This window comes from Hyperolius riggenbachi, chromosome 9, assembly GCF_040937935.1.
Source record: "Hyperolius riggenbachi isolate aHypRig1 chromosome 9, aHypRig1.pri, whole genome shotgun sequence".
Classification (NCBI taxonomy): Eukaryota; Metazoa; Chordata; class Amphibia; order Anura; family Hyperoliidae; genus Hyperolius; species Hyperolius riggenbachi.
In genome coordinates, this window is record NC_090654.1 from 230,485,861 (window position 1) to 230,500,601 (window position 14,741).

General features: G+C 42.7%; 1 protein-coding gene across 2 annotated transcripts in view; it reads right to left on the reverse strand.

The window, feature by feature from the left end:
• CDAN1 (codanin 1) overlaps positions 1 to 14,741 on the reverse strand; it is an 80,580-nt gene that overhangs the window by 35,542 nt on the left and 30,297 nt on the right. For both annotated transcript variants that reach the window (XM_068251957.1, XM_068251956.1), the window contains exons 6-11: positions 14,402 to 14,480; positions 13,663 to 13,783; positions 10,788 to 10,897; positions 9,473 to 9,562; positions 7,742 to 7,817; positions 4,335 to 4,546 (exon numbers count right to left, since the gene is read on the reverse strand). In XM_068251957.1, the coding sequence (XP_068108058.1) occupies positions 4,335 to 4,546; positions 7,742 to 7,817; positions 9,473 to 9,562; positions 10,788 to 10,897; positions 13,663 to 13,783; positions 14,402 to 14,480 (688 nt within the window). The remainder of the gene's footprint in view (positions 1 to 4,334; positions 4,547 to 7,741; positions 7,818 to 9,472; positions 9,563 to 10,787; positions 10,898 to 13,662; positions 13,784 to 14,401; positions 14,481 to 14,741) is intronic.

A 14,741-nucleotide genomic window follows, 5' to 3' on the forward strand; every position in this document is an offset into this window, starting at 1 on the left:
TTTTGTTGCCCTCACAGGCAAAAGCTTCCTTATAGTTTGCTTCAGTGCTCCTAAGCTCTGCTGCATCCCCGCCGCTAAACGAGGGCTGCAGAGCCCCCAAATTGCCCGGGGGGCAATCCGCCGGCATTTCCTGGAAGGGGCAGAGCTTTCAGCTTCAGCTCTGCCCCTCCTGACGTCAATCGCCGCCTCTCCCCGCCCCTCTCTGTGAAGGAAGAGTGAGAGGGGCGGGCAGAGGCGTGCGCCGCGATTGTGAAATTCCTTATGCGACCTAGCCTCATCCTGACCTTGCCTCCTGCGGCCCCCAGGTAAATTGAGTTTGAGACCCCTGCTATATACTGTATGCTGTGTTGCACATCCTGAAATATAGGATCACAATTCACCAATGGTTGTTCGGAAAGAAAATTAGGTCTGTAAAATACCGCCTTCAGTATTTTACACTCTCTCCCCCCCCCCCCCCCCCCCCCCATCCATTAGGATTTCCTCCCAAGTGGAATACATTTGGTAATTTACTAAAAAATATTGCTTCAATTCACTAAGCCCTTCTCAGTATGTCTCACCAGATGTACAGTATAAAGTATAGGTCAGACAGCCAGCTGAGATGCTTCTCTCTGCATAAGCCATTCTTGTGTTTTTTGAAGCAAATGCCACCTGTATCACTTTAGATGTGCATACAGCCACTAGAGGTCTCACTTATGTGTATCAGTATAGAGATCTGCACATCTAAAGGGATACAGAAAATACTTTTTCAATGTCTTCCTGCACATTTTTTTTTTTTTTTTTTTTTTTGGTGATGTCCCTCCGGGCAGGGAATTGGCCCAAATAGGTGAAAAGTAGGGACCAGGAGGCTCTTCCTATTGGCTGTCTGTTTTGTCTATCAGTGTTATTGTTCATTAATGGGAAGTCCAGATAGGTCTTAAAGTAAACCTGTGATTGGGAGATATAGATACAGATAGAGAGATATAGATAGATATCCCAGAAAGTCCTCAGGTCCGGGGCGAACTGTGCATGCTCAGCCTGTGACAGCTGGACGACTTACTAGGGCCAGTTGCGGATGAACCAGGTGGCGACTGAGGACAATGAGTGATCGATCAGGCCGGAGGAAGCCCCAGGTATGTATATTTTTGTCTCAAGTCTCCATCTCAGGTACACTAAAATACCGAAACTTTTTACTTGCTTTACCGAATGCTCTAATCTTTGTGAACTGACATTACACATACGCTATGTGAGGTATTTACAGCACAAATCAGTAATTTACTTCACTAGGTGGTAATTTGTACTTTCAGTGTGGCAATAGCTTTAGTGAATTATTGTTTGGTAAAATCTCCTGTTTTCTGCATTACCAGATGTGGTCATTCTTAGTGAAATGACACCATGGTGTGAGAAGAGCCTAAAAGAAAAACAACTGTGCGCAGCCTCTTGCATGCATATCTAGGTGGATAGCAGCCCCCTCGATAAAAAACATACCTTGTTTTCTTACCAGGCAGTAAACAAACCGTGTGCCAATCGCTGACAAATATTTTGTTATAAAACACTCGTATCCGGTTGAATTGTTCTGCAACCATTTGCCAGTCCCATGTGACACAGCTGTGGCCACCCAGTCACCTGAGAAACGCCTGTGGTCATACAACCCCCTGTAACACAGCTGTTCCCATCCAAGATCCTGTATCATTGTAAAGCTCTTTGAACTAATTACAGAAAGGCTGTAATCACTCAATACGGATGTCACACACAAACCGGTATTCCTAAAAAAGCATACCAAACAACACTCTACGACATAACATTTTATTGCACTCTTGAATGCATACATCAAATAAGGGTGACGGGTAAATTTTAGGTATTGTCTATAAATATAAAATTTAAAGATATTGTCTATAACAATTTTATTGTTTCTTTATCTGAGACAGAATAATAAATACGTTAAAATAATGGTAAGGGCAAAATATCATCTATAACAATGAAAACAGAAATATACAGTGGTTTGAAAAAGTATTCGGCCCCTTGAAGTTTTCCACATTTTGCCATATTACTGCCACAAACTTGAATCAATTTTATTGGAATTCCACGTGAAAGACCAATTCAAAGTGGTGTACATGTGAGAAGTGGAATGAAAATCATACAGGATTCCAAACATTTAAAAAAAAATAAAAAAATAACTGCAAATTGGGGTGTGCGTATTCAGCCCCGAGGCAATACTTTGTAGAACCACCTTTTGCTGCAATTACAGCTGCCAGTCTTTTAGGGTATGTCTCTACCAGCTTTGCACATCTAGGGCTTGATTTACAAAAGAATGCTAACTGTTAGCACGGCCGTTTTCGCGTGAATTTTCGAATTGCGCGCGCTCACGAATTTCCGCGTGAAACGTTATCGTTTCACGCGAAAATTCGCGATCGCGTGCAATGCGAAAATTCGCGCGAAAACGGACGTGCTAACAGTTAGCACTCTTTTGTGAATCAAGCCCCTAGAGACTGAAATCCTTGCCCATTCTTCTTGCAAAACAGCTCCAGCTCTGTCAGATTAGATGGACAGTGTTTGTGAACAGCAGTTTTCAGATCTTGCTACAGATTCTCGATTGGATTTAGATCTGGACTTTGACTGGGCCATTCTGACACATGGATATGTTTTGTTTTAAACCATTCCATTATTGCCCTGGCTTTATGTTTAGGGTCGTTGTCCTGCTGGAAGGTGAACCTCCACCCCAGTCTCAAGTCTTTTGTAGACTCCAAGAGGTTTTCTTCCAAGATTGCCCTGTATTTGGCTCCATCCATCTTCCCATCAACTCTGACCGGCTTCCCTGTCCCTGCTGAAGAGAAGCACCCCCAGAGCATGATGCTGCCACCACCATATTTGACAGTGGGGATGGTGTGTTCAGAGTGATGTGCACTGTTAGTTTTCCGCCACACATAGCATTTTGCATTTTGGCCAAAAATTTCCATTTTGGTTTCATCTGACCAGAGCACCTTCTTCCACATGTTTGCTGTGTCCAGCACATGGCTTGTGGCAAACTGCAAACGGGACTTCTTATGCTTTTCTGTTAACAATGGCTTTCTTCTTGCCACTCTTCCATAAAGGCCAACTTTGTGCACAACTAATAGTTGTCTTTTGGACAGATTCCCCCCCCCCCCCCACCTGAGCTGTAGATCTCTACAGCTCATCCAGAGTCACCATGGGCCTCTTGACTGCATTTCTGAACAGCGCTCTCCTTGTTCGGCCTGTGAGTTTAGGTGGACGGCCTTGTCTTGGTAGGTTTACAGTTGTGCCATACTCCCTCCATTTCTGAATGATCACTTGAACAGTGCTCCGTGGGATGTTCAATGTTTTGGAAATCTTTTTTTAGCCTAAGCCTGCTTTAAATTTCTCAATAACTTTATCCCTGACCTGTCTGGTGTGTTCTTTGGACTTCATGGTGTTGTTGCTTCCAATATTCTCTAAGACAACCTCTGAGGCCGTCACAGAGCAGCTGTATTTGTACTGACAGATTGCACACAGGCGAACTCCATTTAGTCATTAGCACTCATCAGGCAATGTCTATGGGCAACTGACTGCACTCAGACCAAAGGGGGCTGAATAATTATGCACACTCCACTTTGCATTTATTTTTTTGTAAAAAAATGTTTGGAATCATATATGATTTTCATTCCACTTCTCACATGTACACCACTTTGTATTGGTCTTTCACGTGGAATTCCAATAAAATTGATTCATGTTTGTGGCAGTATATGACAAAACGTGGAAAACTTCAAGGGGGCCGAATACTTTTGCAAACCACTGTATCTACAGCCATAATGAGCAACGTAAAATATTGGTAAATATCTATATTTTTCTACTGCTAAACCTAATCCTACTCACACAGAACACTCCCTGGCGGTGCCTAACACTTAAACCCAAGAACCCCCTGCCCCCCCCCTCCCCTGGTGGTGACTAACCCTAAGACCCAACAACCCACCCGGTGGTGACTAACCCTGAGACCTCAGCCCCCCCCCCGTGGTGCCTAACCATAAAACACCCTTTCCTTACACCTAATCCTAAAACCCCCTTTATCTGCTGCAAATAACATAAAAAGCGATATATTTGTAAGATAATACATTTCAAAACGATATACAAAATTATAAATGGTCAAAAATTTCTAAATAATATTTTTCAAAACATTCTCAGAATGAAAAATTTTGGTTGGACGTGCCCAGCACCCACTATTTATCAGGGGCCCAAACTAGTTTGGTGCCCAATAGCCTATATTTTGCATTAGCGCCTACAGAGGGCCCAAACAGTCCATTAGCCCCAGGCGTTTAAATTTCCCGATTCCCTCTTGAATAATTATACAATACAGAAGCACTTACTTTCCTGCACTGATTATGAAATCTCTGAAGAACTCCTGGTACCCAGGGAATGAAGGGGGAGGACTTGGGCCAACACTCTGTGGGGCCACAAATCTTTCCTGCAGTCGCTTTAGTCTGTTCAGGTTGTCAGAGCCAAGCATGTTGAGCAGGTCTTGATCAGGGTTGTCACCAACTCCAGCAACTCCCATTCCTCCACTTGGTCCCTTACACAACTAAACAGACAAAAACAGAAGACCTATTGGAATATTTTGGATGGTTTGCAGAGAATAAAGGTATTCAAATACTTAGCAAGCGGGCACAATTTTTAGCTGATAATAAATCAGGCAGTGATCAATAGCTTGCCTTATTGGGTCATTATTGTTTCATGTATGGCTAGAATAAGGGCTAGGTCACACAGATTTATAACCAAATCCGTTGTGGGCCACATAATCAGTCAACATAAAGAAACGCCGGGACTCAACCTTATACTTACAGGAAATGTCCTTGCAGTGCACACACATTTCTGCCAATCGGCCCTCTATTAAAGCATACATGAAGTGAGAGGAATATGGAGCAGGGATGTGGAGTCGGAGCAATTTTGGGTACTTGAAGGGTTCATAAACTGAGAAGTCAGATGACTTTTTGTACTGACTCCACAGCCCTGATATGGAGGCCGACATGTTTCTCCTTTTAACTTCTTTGGTGTTCAGTTTCTGCCAGATTTTTTTTTTACCAAAAACGATGTTTTTATGCGTTTCTTTATATTGTAAGCAGTTGCAATTTGTGTTCTTGCAAGCTGTCTGCAAGCATACATACGATAAAAAAAATTGCTTAGATTTTTTATACATTTTTATTTGTTTTTACTTTAATGTTTGCTGCTATGGGCAGTAGTGCTACCTATAGCACTTCTATTTACACTTTTTTTTTTTTTTTTTTATTAAATCCAATATAGATGTATGTATTAAGTTCAATACAAAATAAATAGAATTTCCCACCAGATGTGATCACGCATGAATCACCACGTGGACATGTCCTCACCAGGGTTGCCAACTCATCCCTTTAAATAAGGACACATCTGTCACGGAACAGCCGTGAGAAACGAAAACGCAACCGCAGTCGGTTTCCTGCCTCGATTGCCGTTGTGCTGCCAAATCAGAATCTCATGTCTGTGGATACCAGGCAGCCCAGCCTGGAGGGTCTCTGCTGTCTTGGTGTAATGGTTAAGGGCTGCCTCTGACACAGGAGACCAGGGTTCGAATCTCGGCTCTGCCTGTTCAGTAAGCCAGCACTAATTCAGTAGGAGACCTTTGGCAAGTCTCCCTCACACTGCTACTGCCAATAGAGCGCGCCCTAGTGGCTGCTGCTCTGCTCTGGCGCTTTGAGTCCGCAAGGAGAAAAGCGCAATATAAATGTTATTTGTCTTGTCTTGCCTTGTCTGTCTTCATAAAAGCAGCAGAGTTCTTTTCATGAAACCTGGTGCTTGTGACCTGTTAGCCAGAGGTGTAAACTCAAAGCTTGTCCAAGCAGAACGTCCGCCCAGCGGGTGGGTCTGACGGACCCGTCGTTTGCTAAAGTACGGCGTGTGTATGCGCCTATAGACCATGAACAAGAATGCAGATGAGGTGTCTGACTGAAGTCTGACTTGATTAGCTGCATTCTTGTTTCAGGTGCGTGATTCAGACACTACTGCAGCCAAATATATTACTGTAGGACAGTCAGGCTACTGGCATTATTAAATCAATATGGCAGCCTCAATGTGCTTCTCACTTCAGAAGTACTTTAAGTGCAGCGCTTGAAAAATAGCTGTTTAACAGAAACAATGATTGTACACCATTTAAATAATACTATTTAATAAAAGAGTCTTTTTATAATCATGAGTTTGATTTACCGTTTTGTCATGGTACTTTTACAAATGCCAGCTGGGAACACTGATGCTAAAGCAGAGCAATAGAGAGGAAAGTGACTTCATCATGATATACAGTCACAGCTCCCAGTAAATGTACAATACAGTAAAAAGGCAATATTATGAATAGGGATGGTTCATAAGATGCAAATGAATCCAAGTTAATGCAAGGTTTTGCAAAATGTGCTTGCAAATGTATTCAGCTTGAAAATGGACCAATCAAATTCCACCCTGGTAAGTTTCGATTGGTGCATTTTAAGGTTGCATAAATTTGCATAAATTTGCCTACGCAGTTTGCATAATCTAATGCTGGAAATACACCATACAATTTTCTGTTAGATTTACATGCCGGGTAGATAAAGTTCAACATGTTGGAAATGTATCTGTCTTACCATCTATCTGCAAGCAATAGAACACAGCAGTACATGCATCCAGCTACATTTAAGTGGCCAGCAGGCGCTCGTCAGCCAATCAGGATGCACTGTCATACACCCTTTACCTGCCATACCACATCTAGCAGCCATTAGCATTCAGGTGGGAGGCTTCAGTTGGACGAGAGGTCCAGAGCCTGGGTGTGAGAGGTCCAGGCCCACCTGCACTCCCCTCCAGGTATCGCATATTGGCCTTGGGGCCCCGGCCAGTGAGAGAGGACCGGGGCCCCTGGTCATCGTGCGAACCAATCGTGTGTTTTTAAACGTTTTCTTTCAGCTCTAGGACATGGCGGACAGGTGAGCGGTTAGGGAGGGACCCCTGTGGGAGGGATGCCTGCACGGGGCGGTCCTGCTAGCGACGCAATCTTGCGATGGCGTCCAACTGAAGCCTCCCACCTGAATGCTAATGGCTGCTAGATGTGGTATGGCAGGTAAAGGGTGTATGACAGTGCATCCTGATTGGCTGACGAGCGCCTGCTGGCCACTTAAATGTAGCTGGATGCATGTACTGCTGTGTTCTATTGCTTGTGTGTGTTGAATTTAGCATTCAGTATAGAGGCAGTGTTGGTGGGTTTTCTGGATGTGAGAGGTCCAGAGCCTGGGTGTGAGAGGTTCAGGCCCACCTGCACTCCCCTCCAGGTATTGCATATTGGCCTTGGGGCCCCGGCCAGTGAGAGAGGACCGGGGCCCCTGGTCATCGTGCGAACCAATCGTGTGTTTTTTTACCATCTATCTGCCCAGCAATTAGGCATTGTTCTACTCAGCAGGAGATAAACAGAAGACAATGCACCAGAGACAATGACCAGTCTTTCCAGAAAAGAATCTAATTATGCATTCTAACAGAAAATCTAACAGAAAAGTGTATGGTGTATTCCCAGCATTACATTAATTTATATTTATAACACAATGACCAATCCTAGTAATGAATAATGAGTAGAATCAATAGAAATAAAGTTTGCCGTTTCATTGTATCATAACTCCAAGAAAAAAAATATACATTTCACAAACCGTAATTTGCAAAAAAAATGTCACTGTTGTGATAGTGTGACTGAAGGCAACGCAAGTAACAATCAGAGACACAAATCACATTTTACCTGCACAAGCTGCTTCTGGAACAGTCTCGCAAAATGACTGTAATTGCAGGCTGCAGACAAGTTGAACATCATAGTCCTGAAAGAATGACAATATTTTTTTTTTACTACAGTAGTATATTGTTATAGTAATCGTTAAATATAGCAAACCTCTGGCAATAGTAAACTCAGAGCCGATTCTCTCATGAAGCAAGGTGAAACACTTGCATCAGGCACAGATTACTGGGGCGGCATGTTTGTACTGTGTTTACACTTACAGCATGCAGTCAGTAGGAGGAGAAGCAAGACTAGAGCAAGCGAGGTGAAGAGGTCATCATTGGGGAAAAGCAGCTTATTGTGATGTGAGAAGAGAACAGCAGTATATCATCTGCACAGAAGGGAGGATGTGGCACTGCTGTCCTGAATGAGGAGGAAGCAAAAAAGGATCCGCAAACCAGACTTGGCTCGATGAAAAAAAATAGCTATTCTATATTAGAAAATCCACATGAGAATGATGCAATAAAATCACTAAGAGCAAGTGCAGATTGTAAGCCCGACACACGTCAGATGATCCTGTGGTTTTATTGCATCATTCTCATGTGGATTTTCTAATAAAGAATAGCTATTTTTTATTGAGCCAAGTCTGGTTTGCGGATCCTCTTTTGCTCTCCAGATCCTGCACTGACTGGTATGATGATTAAGGGGTAGAGCGTTTATGAACTTGTTCTCTGCATTTTGCCCGACTGAGGAGGAATGGAGGATGGCTGGCTGAGGGTGAGCAGGTTGTCACAGACATGCAGCCAGCCAGTTTGTAATTGTTATTTAGCTGCAGAATGACATGTCTCAAGTATTTGCACATGGTCCCTTGCTGACTGAGAACATTAATGTAAAGCAGAGTAAATAGTCGCGCGCTGTGCGATCATTCCAAAATGGGGATGGGGGAGGGGGGGTGACGAAGAGCCACACAAGTTTGCCTCAGGCATCGAAAAGTCTAGAGCCAGCCTAAGTAAACTCAGTCCTCATTCCCGACCCTGCACCTGTATAAATATACAATGTATATCCACTTCTGATATAGTATAAAAACAGGGAACACCAAGAGCCCCAACAGTGTAATATGTACTGGATAAGGTGGCAATAAATTCGTATAAGACCGCCACTTTCTCCTTCATTTTTGCCATTTGAGTTGATTTTTAAACTCATTTAATCTAATTTTATACTTTTGGCGCCTCTGTTCATTGTATACAAATTCTGATATAGTAAACTTCTGATTAGTGTGGAGCTGCCAACTGCTGCTAATCTAAATCAAGAGTACAACTTGCTGGCCACGGCAGCAGGTGTGTAACTTTCCCCTGTCACCGCCTAAAGCCTCACTCCATGTTACTCCCACCCATATATATATCTGCTGTCTAAGGAAGCAGCGAGACTGAAATTTGTCACAGAGGTACAGTAGCTCAGGGAATGCACTTCCTGAAGTGGATTGGCCCAGTTCCAAGCTGCATACAATGTGGATGTGAGCCAGAATTATTTGCATGTCACTGGCCAGGTCTAGTTTTGATGACTGGAGCGGATGATGGATGTATATAAGGTTTAAGTTCATCGCTGTGGCCATCAAATGTCTAAATGTCTACATTTCTGTGAGTTCCTGAACAACAGAATTTCCAAAACAATTTTTTTAAGTGAGATGATATAGCTATGCTGACATAACTGTTTATTGGACCGAGTCAGATTTCAGAAGAGCAGAACAGATGCATATACCTGATTTTATTGCCAAGGCGATGTTCAAAATCCCAGTCAGTCTTTTCATGGCAATCTTCCCACTCACGTAGCAGCTCATAGAATATATCTCTACAATACATATATGGGAAATTGGGTATGAGAGTTTGGTTTACAAAGTTAGGAAAAATAGAAAAAATAAAACGCATTCCATTTATTCTGATGTTTTGTATACTTCATCTATGATTATTGATTTATAAAGCGCCAACATATTCCGTGTATACCAAATAGGATTTATTGCAAATGCGTCGTACCTTCCACATCCTTAGAACAACAGTATCTAATAACTGATCACCCTTAGGGCTTGTTCACACTAAGGGCGCTTTTGGCTTTCTTTAAGCGTCAAAATCGCTCTAAAAGCACTTGTGCAATGATTCCCTATGAGAGGGCTCACATATGAGTGGATCGATTCAGATTTGCTCACCAAAAGCTCTGTCTGTGCCATTTTTGGGATGTTTGCCTCAATGGAAGGCATAGGGAAATCGCAAAACACTTGAAAAAGCGCTTTGCATAGCAATTTCCCCAGCGCTTTTAAAAATAAATGTTTATTCTTTTCCGGATCAAAGAGTTCACTTCCTGATTTGCGTCAGGAAGTGAAAAAACAAATCGCTCTGCAAAAGCACTTAGAAAAGCGCTTTACAAAAAAAAAAAAAAAATCGCAACGTGTAGGTGAGCGCTAAAAAATATCGCGCACAAAATCGCAGAATGCTGGCATCAGCGATTGAGATTTTAGATGTGAACAAGGCCTTAAACCTTTTGAGCTAGAGCTTTCTATTATGCTGCCCCTACCTTTTGGAACACCTTGCCACACCCAATTAAGACAGCTCCAATCCTTGAGGTGTATAAATCAAACCTAACAATCCACCAGTTTAGTCTGGCATTCATGATCTTATCACAAATTACAACTATGCTGAAACAAGCCTTTACACTTTTGGTCTTATCTGAGAAAAGCACTTTACAAATATTCTGTTTTCAAGGGAACCTAGACTGAGAGGAATGTGGACGTTTCCTTTTAAAACAATACCAGTTGCCTGGCTGTCCTGCTGATCTCTTTGGCTGCAGTGGTGGTTAAATCACACACCTGAAACAAGCATGCAGCTAATCCAGTCTGACTTCAGTCAGCGCACCTGATCTGCATTCTTGTTGAGGGGCTGTGGCTAAAAGTATTAGAGACACAGGATCATCAGGAGAGTGAGGCAACTGGTATTATTTTAAAAGGAAAAATCCATATCCGTCTCAGTTTAGGTTCCCTTTAAAATGTGTAGAAAAGAATAGGAAACACACACAGCCAAATTACCTTTGCTTTTTAAAAATGTGGAATGATCGATCGCTAGGAAAGTTAGAGCGATTATCAGTCTCTGGCTGGAAAGACACAGAATGAAGGGTGGCCGGAAGCAGAACAGATACCTGCGAAACAGACATTTTTAATTATTTATAACACACGTCCTAACAACTGTCCTATAACAACTCAAATCGCTTTCTTAAAGAAAATTTAAAAAAAAACAAAAAAAACTAAACCTGCACTAGTTTCCACTGGATTCAACATCGAATAAAAAGAACATTGGAAATGTGCCTTGCCTTTTAGTTTTGACAAGTTTTTATTTTGTAGAACCAACAGACAGAACAAAAAATTACCCCATGCAAGGGGCTTATGAGCAGTAAAAAGACATCCATGGCAACAATTGTGCACATAATGATAAACACAAAAACGGAATAGAACCAAACAAAAAAATATAGCCACCCGGAGTAGAGAAAGCTAGTATAGTAATACTCTGAAATAAGCCGGTGCAAGAGCAGCTGTGTTCTCCCCAGAAATTATTTCCAGCCGGGTGCCATGAAAAAGTAGCCGGGTGGAGTGAGATGAGAGAATGCAGGGCCGGTGCTTCTGTGCGCAACTCTGCTCACAGCATAGGAGGTGGTGAGCCGCTGGCAGCCGGGTGCTCACCAAAACTAGCCGGGTGAAGCACCCGGCTAAAAGAACCTGGGGAGAACACTGAAGAGATTATTGAGACACAACGGCACATTTTGAGGATACTAAAAGATCAGAAAAAGAGAAATAGGACAGCCCAACATTATCTGCATAATTAATCCATTCATCCAAAATCTTGGAAAACTGCAACATACGATTCTTGACCATTGCCACCATCCTTTCATATATCATAAGGCAATAAACTCGAGATACCACAAGGCTTAAAGAACAGGGGACTTCCACTTTGAAGCCAGGTAGCAGCGGGACGAGTTAGCAATATGCTGGAGGAGACAATGTGTAGGGTGCCTCATATTACTTGGCTTATCGCCTTAGAGCAGGGGTCAGGAACCTTTTTTAGCTGAGAGAGCCATAAATGCCACATATTTTAAAATGTATTTCCATGAGAGCCATACAATATGTTACAAACTGGGACAGTGCGCATGCGCAGCAGAGGGCTCACGTCCCTGTTGCCATGGTGATGTGTTTACAGTTGATCCGCTGGGCAGCGAAAGTGTCAGACACGTCTTCAGCTTCTCTTAGGTTTCAGCAAAATCATCAATTTCCCAGACAGGAGAAATACCGACTAACAGCTTGTACAATTAGCTAGCTGACTTGTGGATTGATTCATTTTTTTAAGACGAGATCCCCGCACTTTGGCACAATAAGCTGCCTGTCAAGTGACAGGCAGCCTATTGGGCCAATCGAAGTGCGGGGATCTCGTCCTACAAAGTCACTGGACCTGACAGGGTCCAGGGTGGGACAATTGGAGCAGCCATTAGTTTTGAGGGTAGTGTGAGTAAGTTAGTAGTGCATGCTACAGCAGTAGCGTGCCTACTTTGAAAATTTTACTTGCGATTCCACACTGAGCTGCGCTGGTTGAGCAGTGTAGCTTAGTGAATCAACCCCTACTGATTTGTATGTGAGCCAGATGTAGCCATCGAAAGAGACACATCTGGCTCCCGAGCCATAAGTTCCCTACCCCTGCCTTACAGTAAAATTGCAGGGCTGAGAGGCAATGTCCTATCAATTGCTTGAGAGATCAAGACATTATCTAGAATCCACCGGGCAAGTCCCACCACATGTGGTAGAAAGGGGGTCCCACACCCCTTGAAACGTAAATTCGAAGATTGAGGATAAATGTGGTTGACTGAAACCAGAGTCAGGTAAGATGTACCTTGCCCTTTAAAATCATTTGCAGTTAGTAACTTTCCAACACTCACTAAACAGTCCTCGTACCAGCTGTCCATTTAGCAATGAAAATAAGAATTTACTAATCATCTGATAGCTTCATAAGAGACCATTTTAGAGAAAATACAATCTAGACATGTTTACTGGGAAAACCCACAAATCTGTCACATGACTGTGGGTGAGGAATTCAGATCTGCTTTCACTAGTGCAACACTGCCAAAAAAAGGCTAATATAGTGATAATGTATACTGGCATTATAACTAATGACTGTCTCTTCTACACTAATCAATCACAAAAAGAAAACAACTGGCAGGGATGAGTGAGCACAGTTTAACGATCACAATTGTATCCATGTGAGTATCAGGAGCGAGGCGAAGCATGGCTGCCTCTTGCCGTGGTGGTGCATACTGTACTCCATCCTCCTGATACTTCCTGTTTATAGGCTGAACTTCTGCCCTGAAGGAGAAGCAAGTGTCGGGATGATGAAGCGCAGCATAGGGCATCACAGCAAGGAGAGAGTATGCAGATAACTCAGCCCTCACTGCTGTGGCTCCCTCCTCAAACACATGGCTACAGTTTTGCTGCTCACTAAAATGTGCATGCTTATCCCTACTGACTGATGAAGTCAACATATAATATCAGATGGCAATTCGTTTTAAATAGGCCCTACTGATTTTCCTCTAAGCCACATGTGCTAGACATTTGACCAATTCATGGTCTGGGCTCATCAGCACAGAGTACAGAAATGGCTTATCAAATGAAAATGTTGATTAAAGGAGTGCAGCAGGTACATGAAAGGCAACATAAGAAGTCTACACTTGGCTAGTATTGTTTTAGCATCATGGTTTGCAAAGTTACTGGTTCACTTTAAGTAACTAGAAAAACAATAAAAAGATAATGTCCTTTGAACATCATACCACACCAGATAAAACCTTTAATGGTTTTGCAGGAGTTCACATGGATGAAATACAAATAAATAGTGCCAGTGACAGCATTGAGAGCTTGTGTTCTATACCTTTCCTGCACTGGTCCTGTGTGCCTCTAGGAGGCGCTCCTGCAAGGTAGGAGAGAAAATCCCAATGCGCTCATTTTCAGCTAGAAGCTTCAGCGTGCCCTTATCCAAGAGAGAGATAACACTGCAAGATACAGGTAAGAAGCAAAAATGACTTTAATTTGTATAAAAAACCCTTAGGCCATGATCACAGTGGCACACCACCTACATGACGTTCACAAAGCAGGTGGGTTTCGGGTAAATGTGTGCTGCAGTGAAGCATACATTTCATTTACTGTATGCTTCACTGTACCTGATAACAAAAGCACAACATGTGGCACCGCTGTCCCAATCTGTTGCTTTCTGCTGTCACAGAGAACGCAAAGGCCACTGTGAACACGGTCTCAAGCTAGGTACACACAGATGACATTGTTGGCTGAAAATATAGAATTTGTACAGGAGGAAACCCATCCCCCCCCCCCCCCCCCCCAAAAAAAAAAACCAGTCGACTAGAAATCTACAAAGTGAGTAATCCTAGTATGAAAGAAAGATTTGCCACTAATTCTTGTACTTTATAGACCTGAACTAAATGTTGTCTTTCCACTACTAAAAGTGATAGGCGAGCACACAGATGGATGCATGACCATCTTATGTACTAAAAATATCTACAAACTGTATGCAGCTTATTTTACAACAAAACAGGCCACATCTGGGGCACACTGATAAAGCATGTGAATGTATGGTGTCTAAGCTTCAAACTTACGCAAACTGGGACTCCAGGACCAGGACTGCAAAGAATACACAGTTGTGCACACTCTGGAAGTGCTGGCGCTCCACAGCATCTGGAAGAAAAAAAGAGAGAGGAAAAACAAACATGAATCTACACTGTGCACTCCATTTTAAATGCCCAAGTCAAGACAAGTAAGAAAAGCAGCTTTAAAGGGAATCTGAAGTAAAAAAAAATGTATGCGATAATGATTTGTATGTGTAGTACAGCTGAGAAATAGAACATTAGTGGCACAGATTTGAGTCTAATATTGTTTCCAGTACAGGAAGAGTTAAGAAACTTCAGTTATTTATGCAAAAGAGCTTCTCTGAGCTCT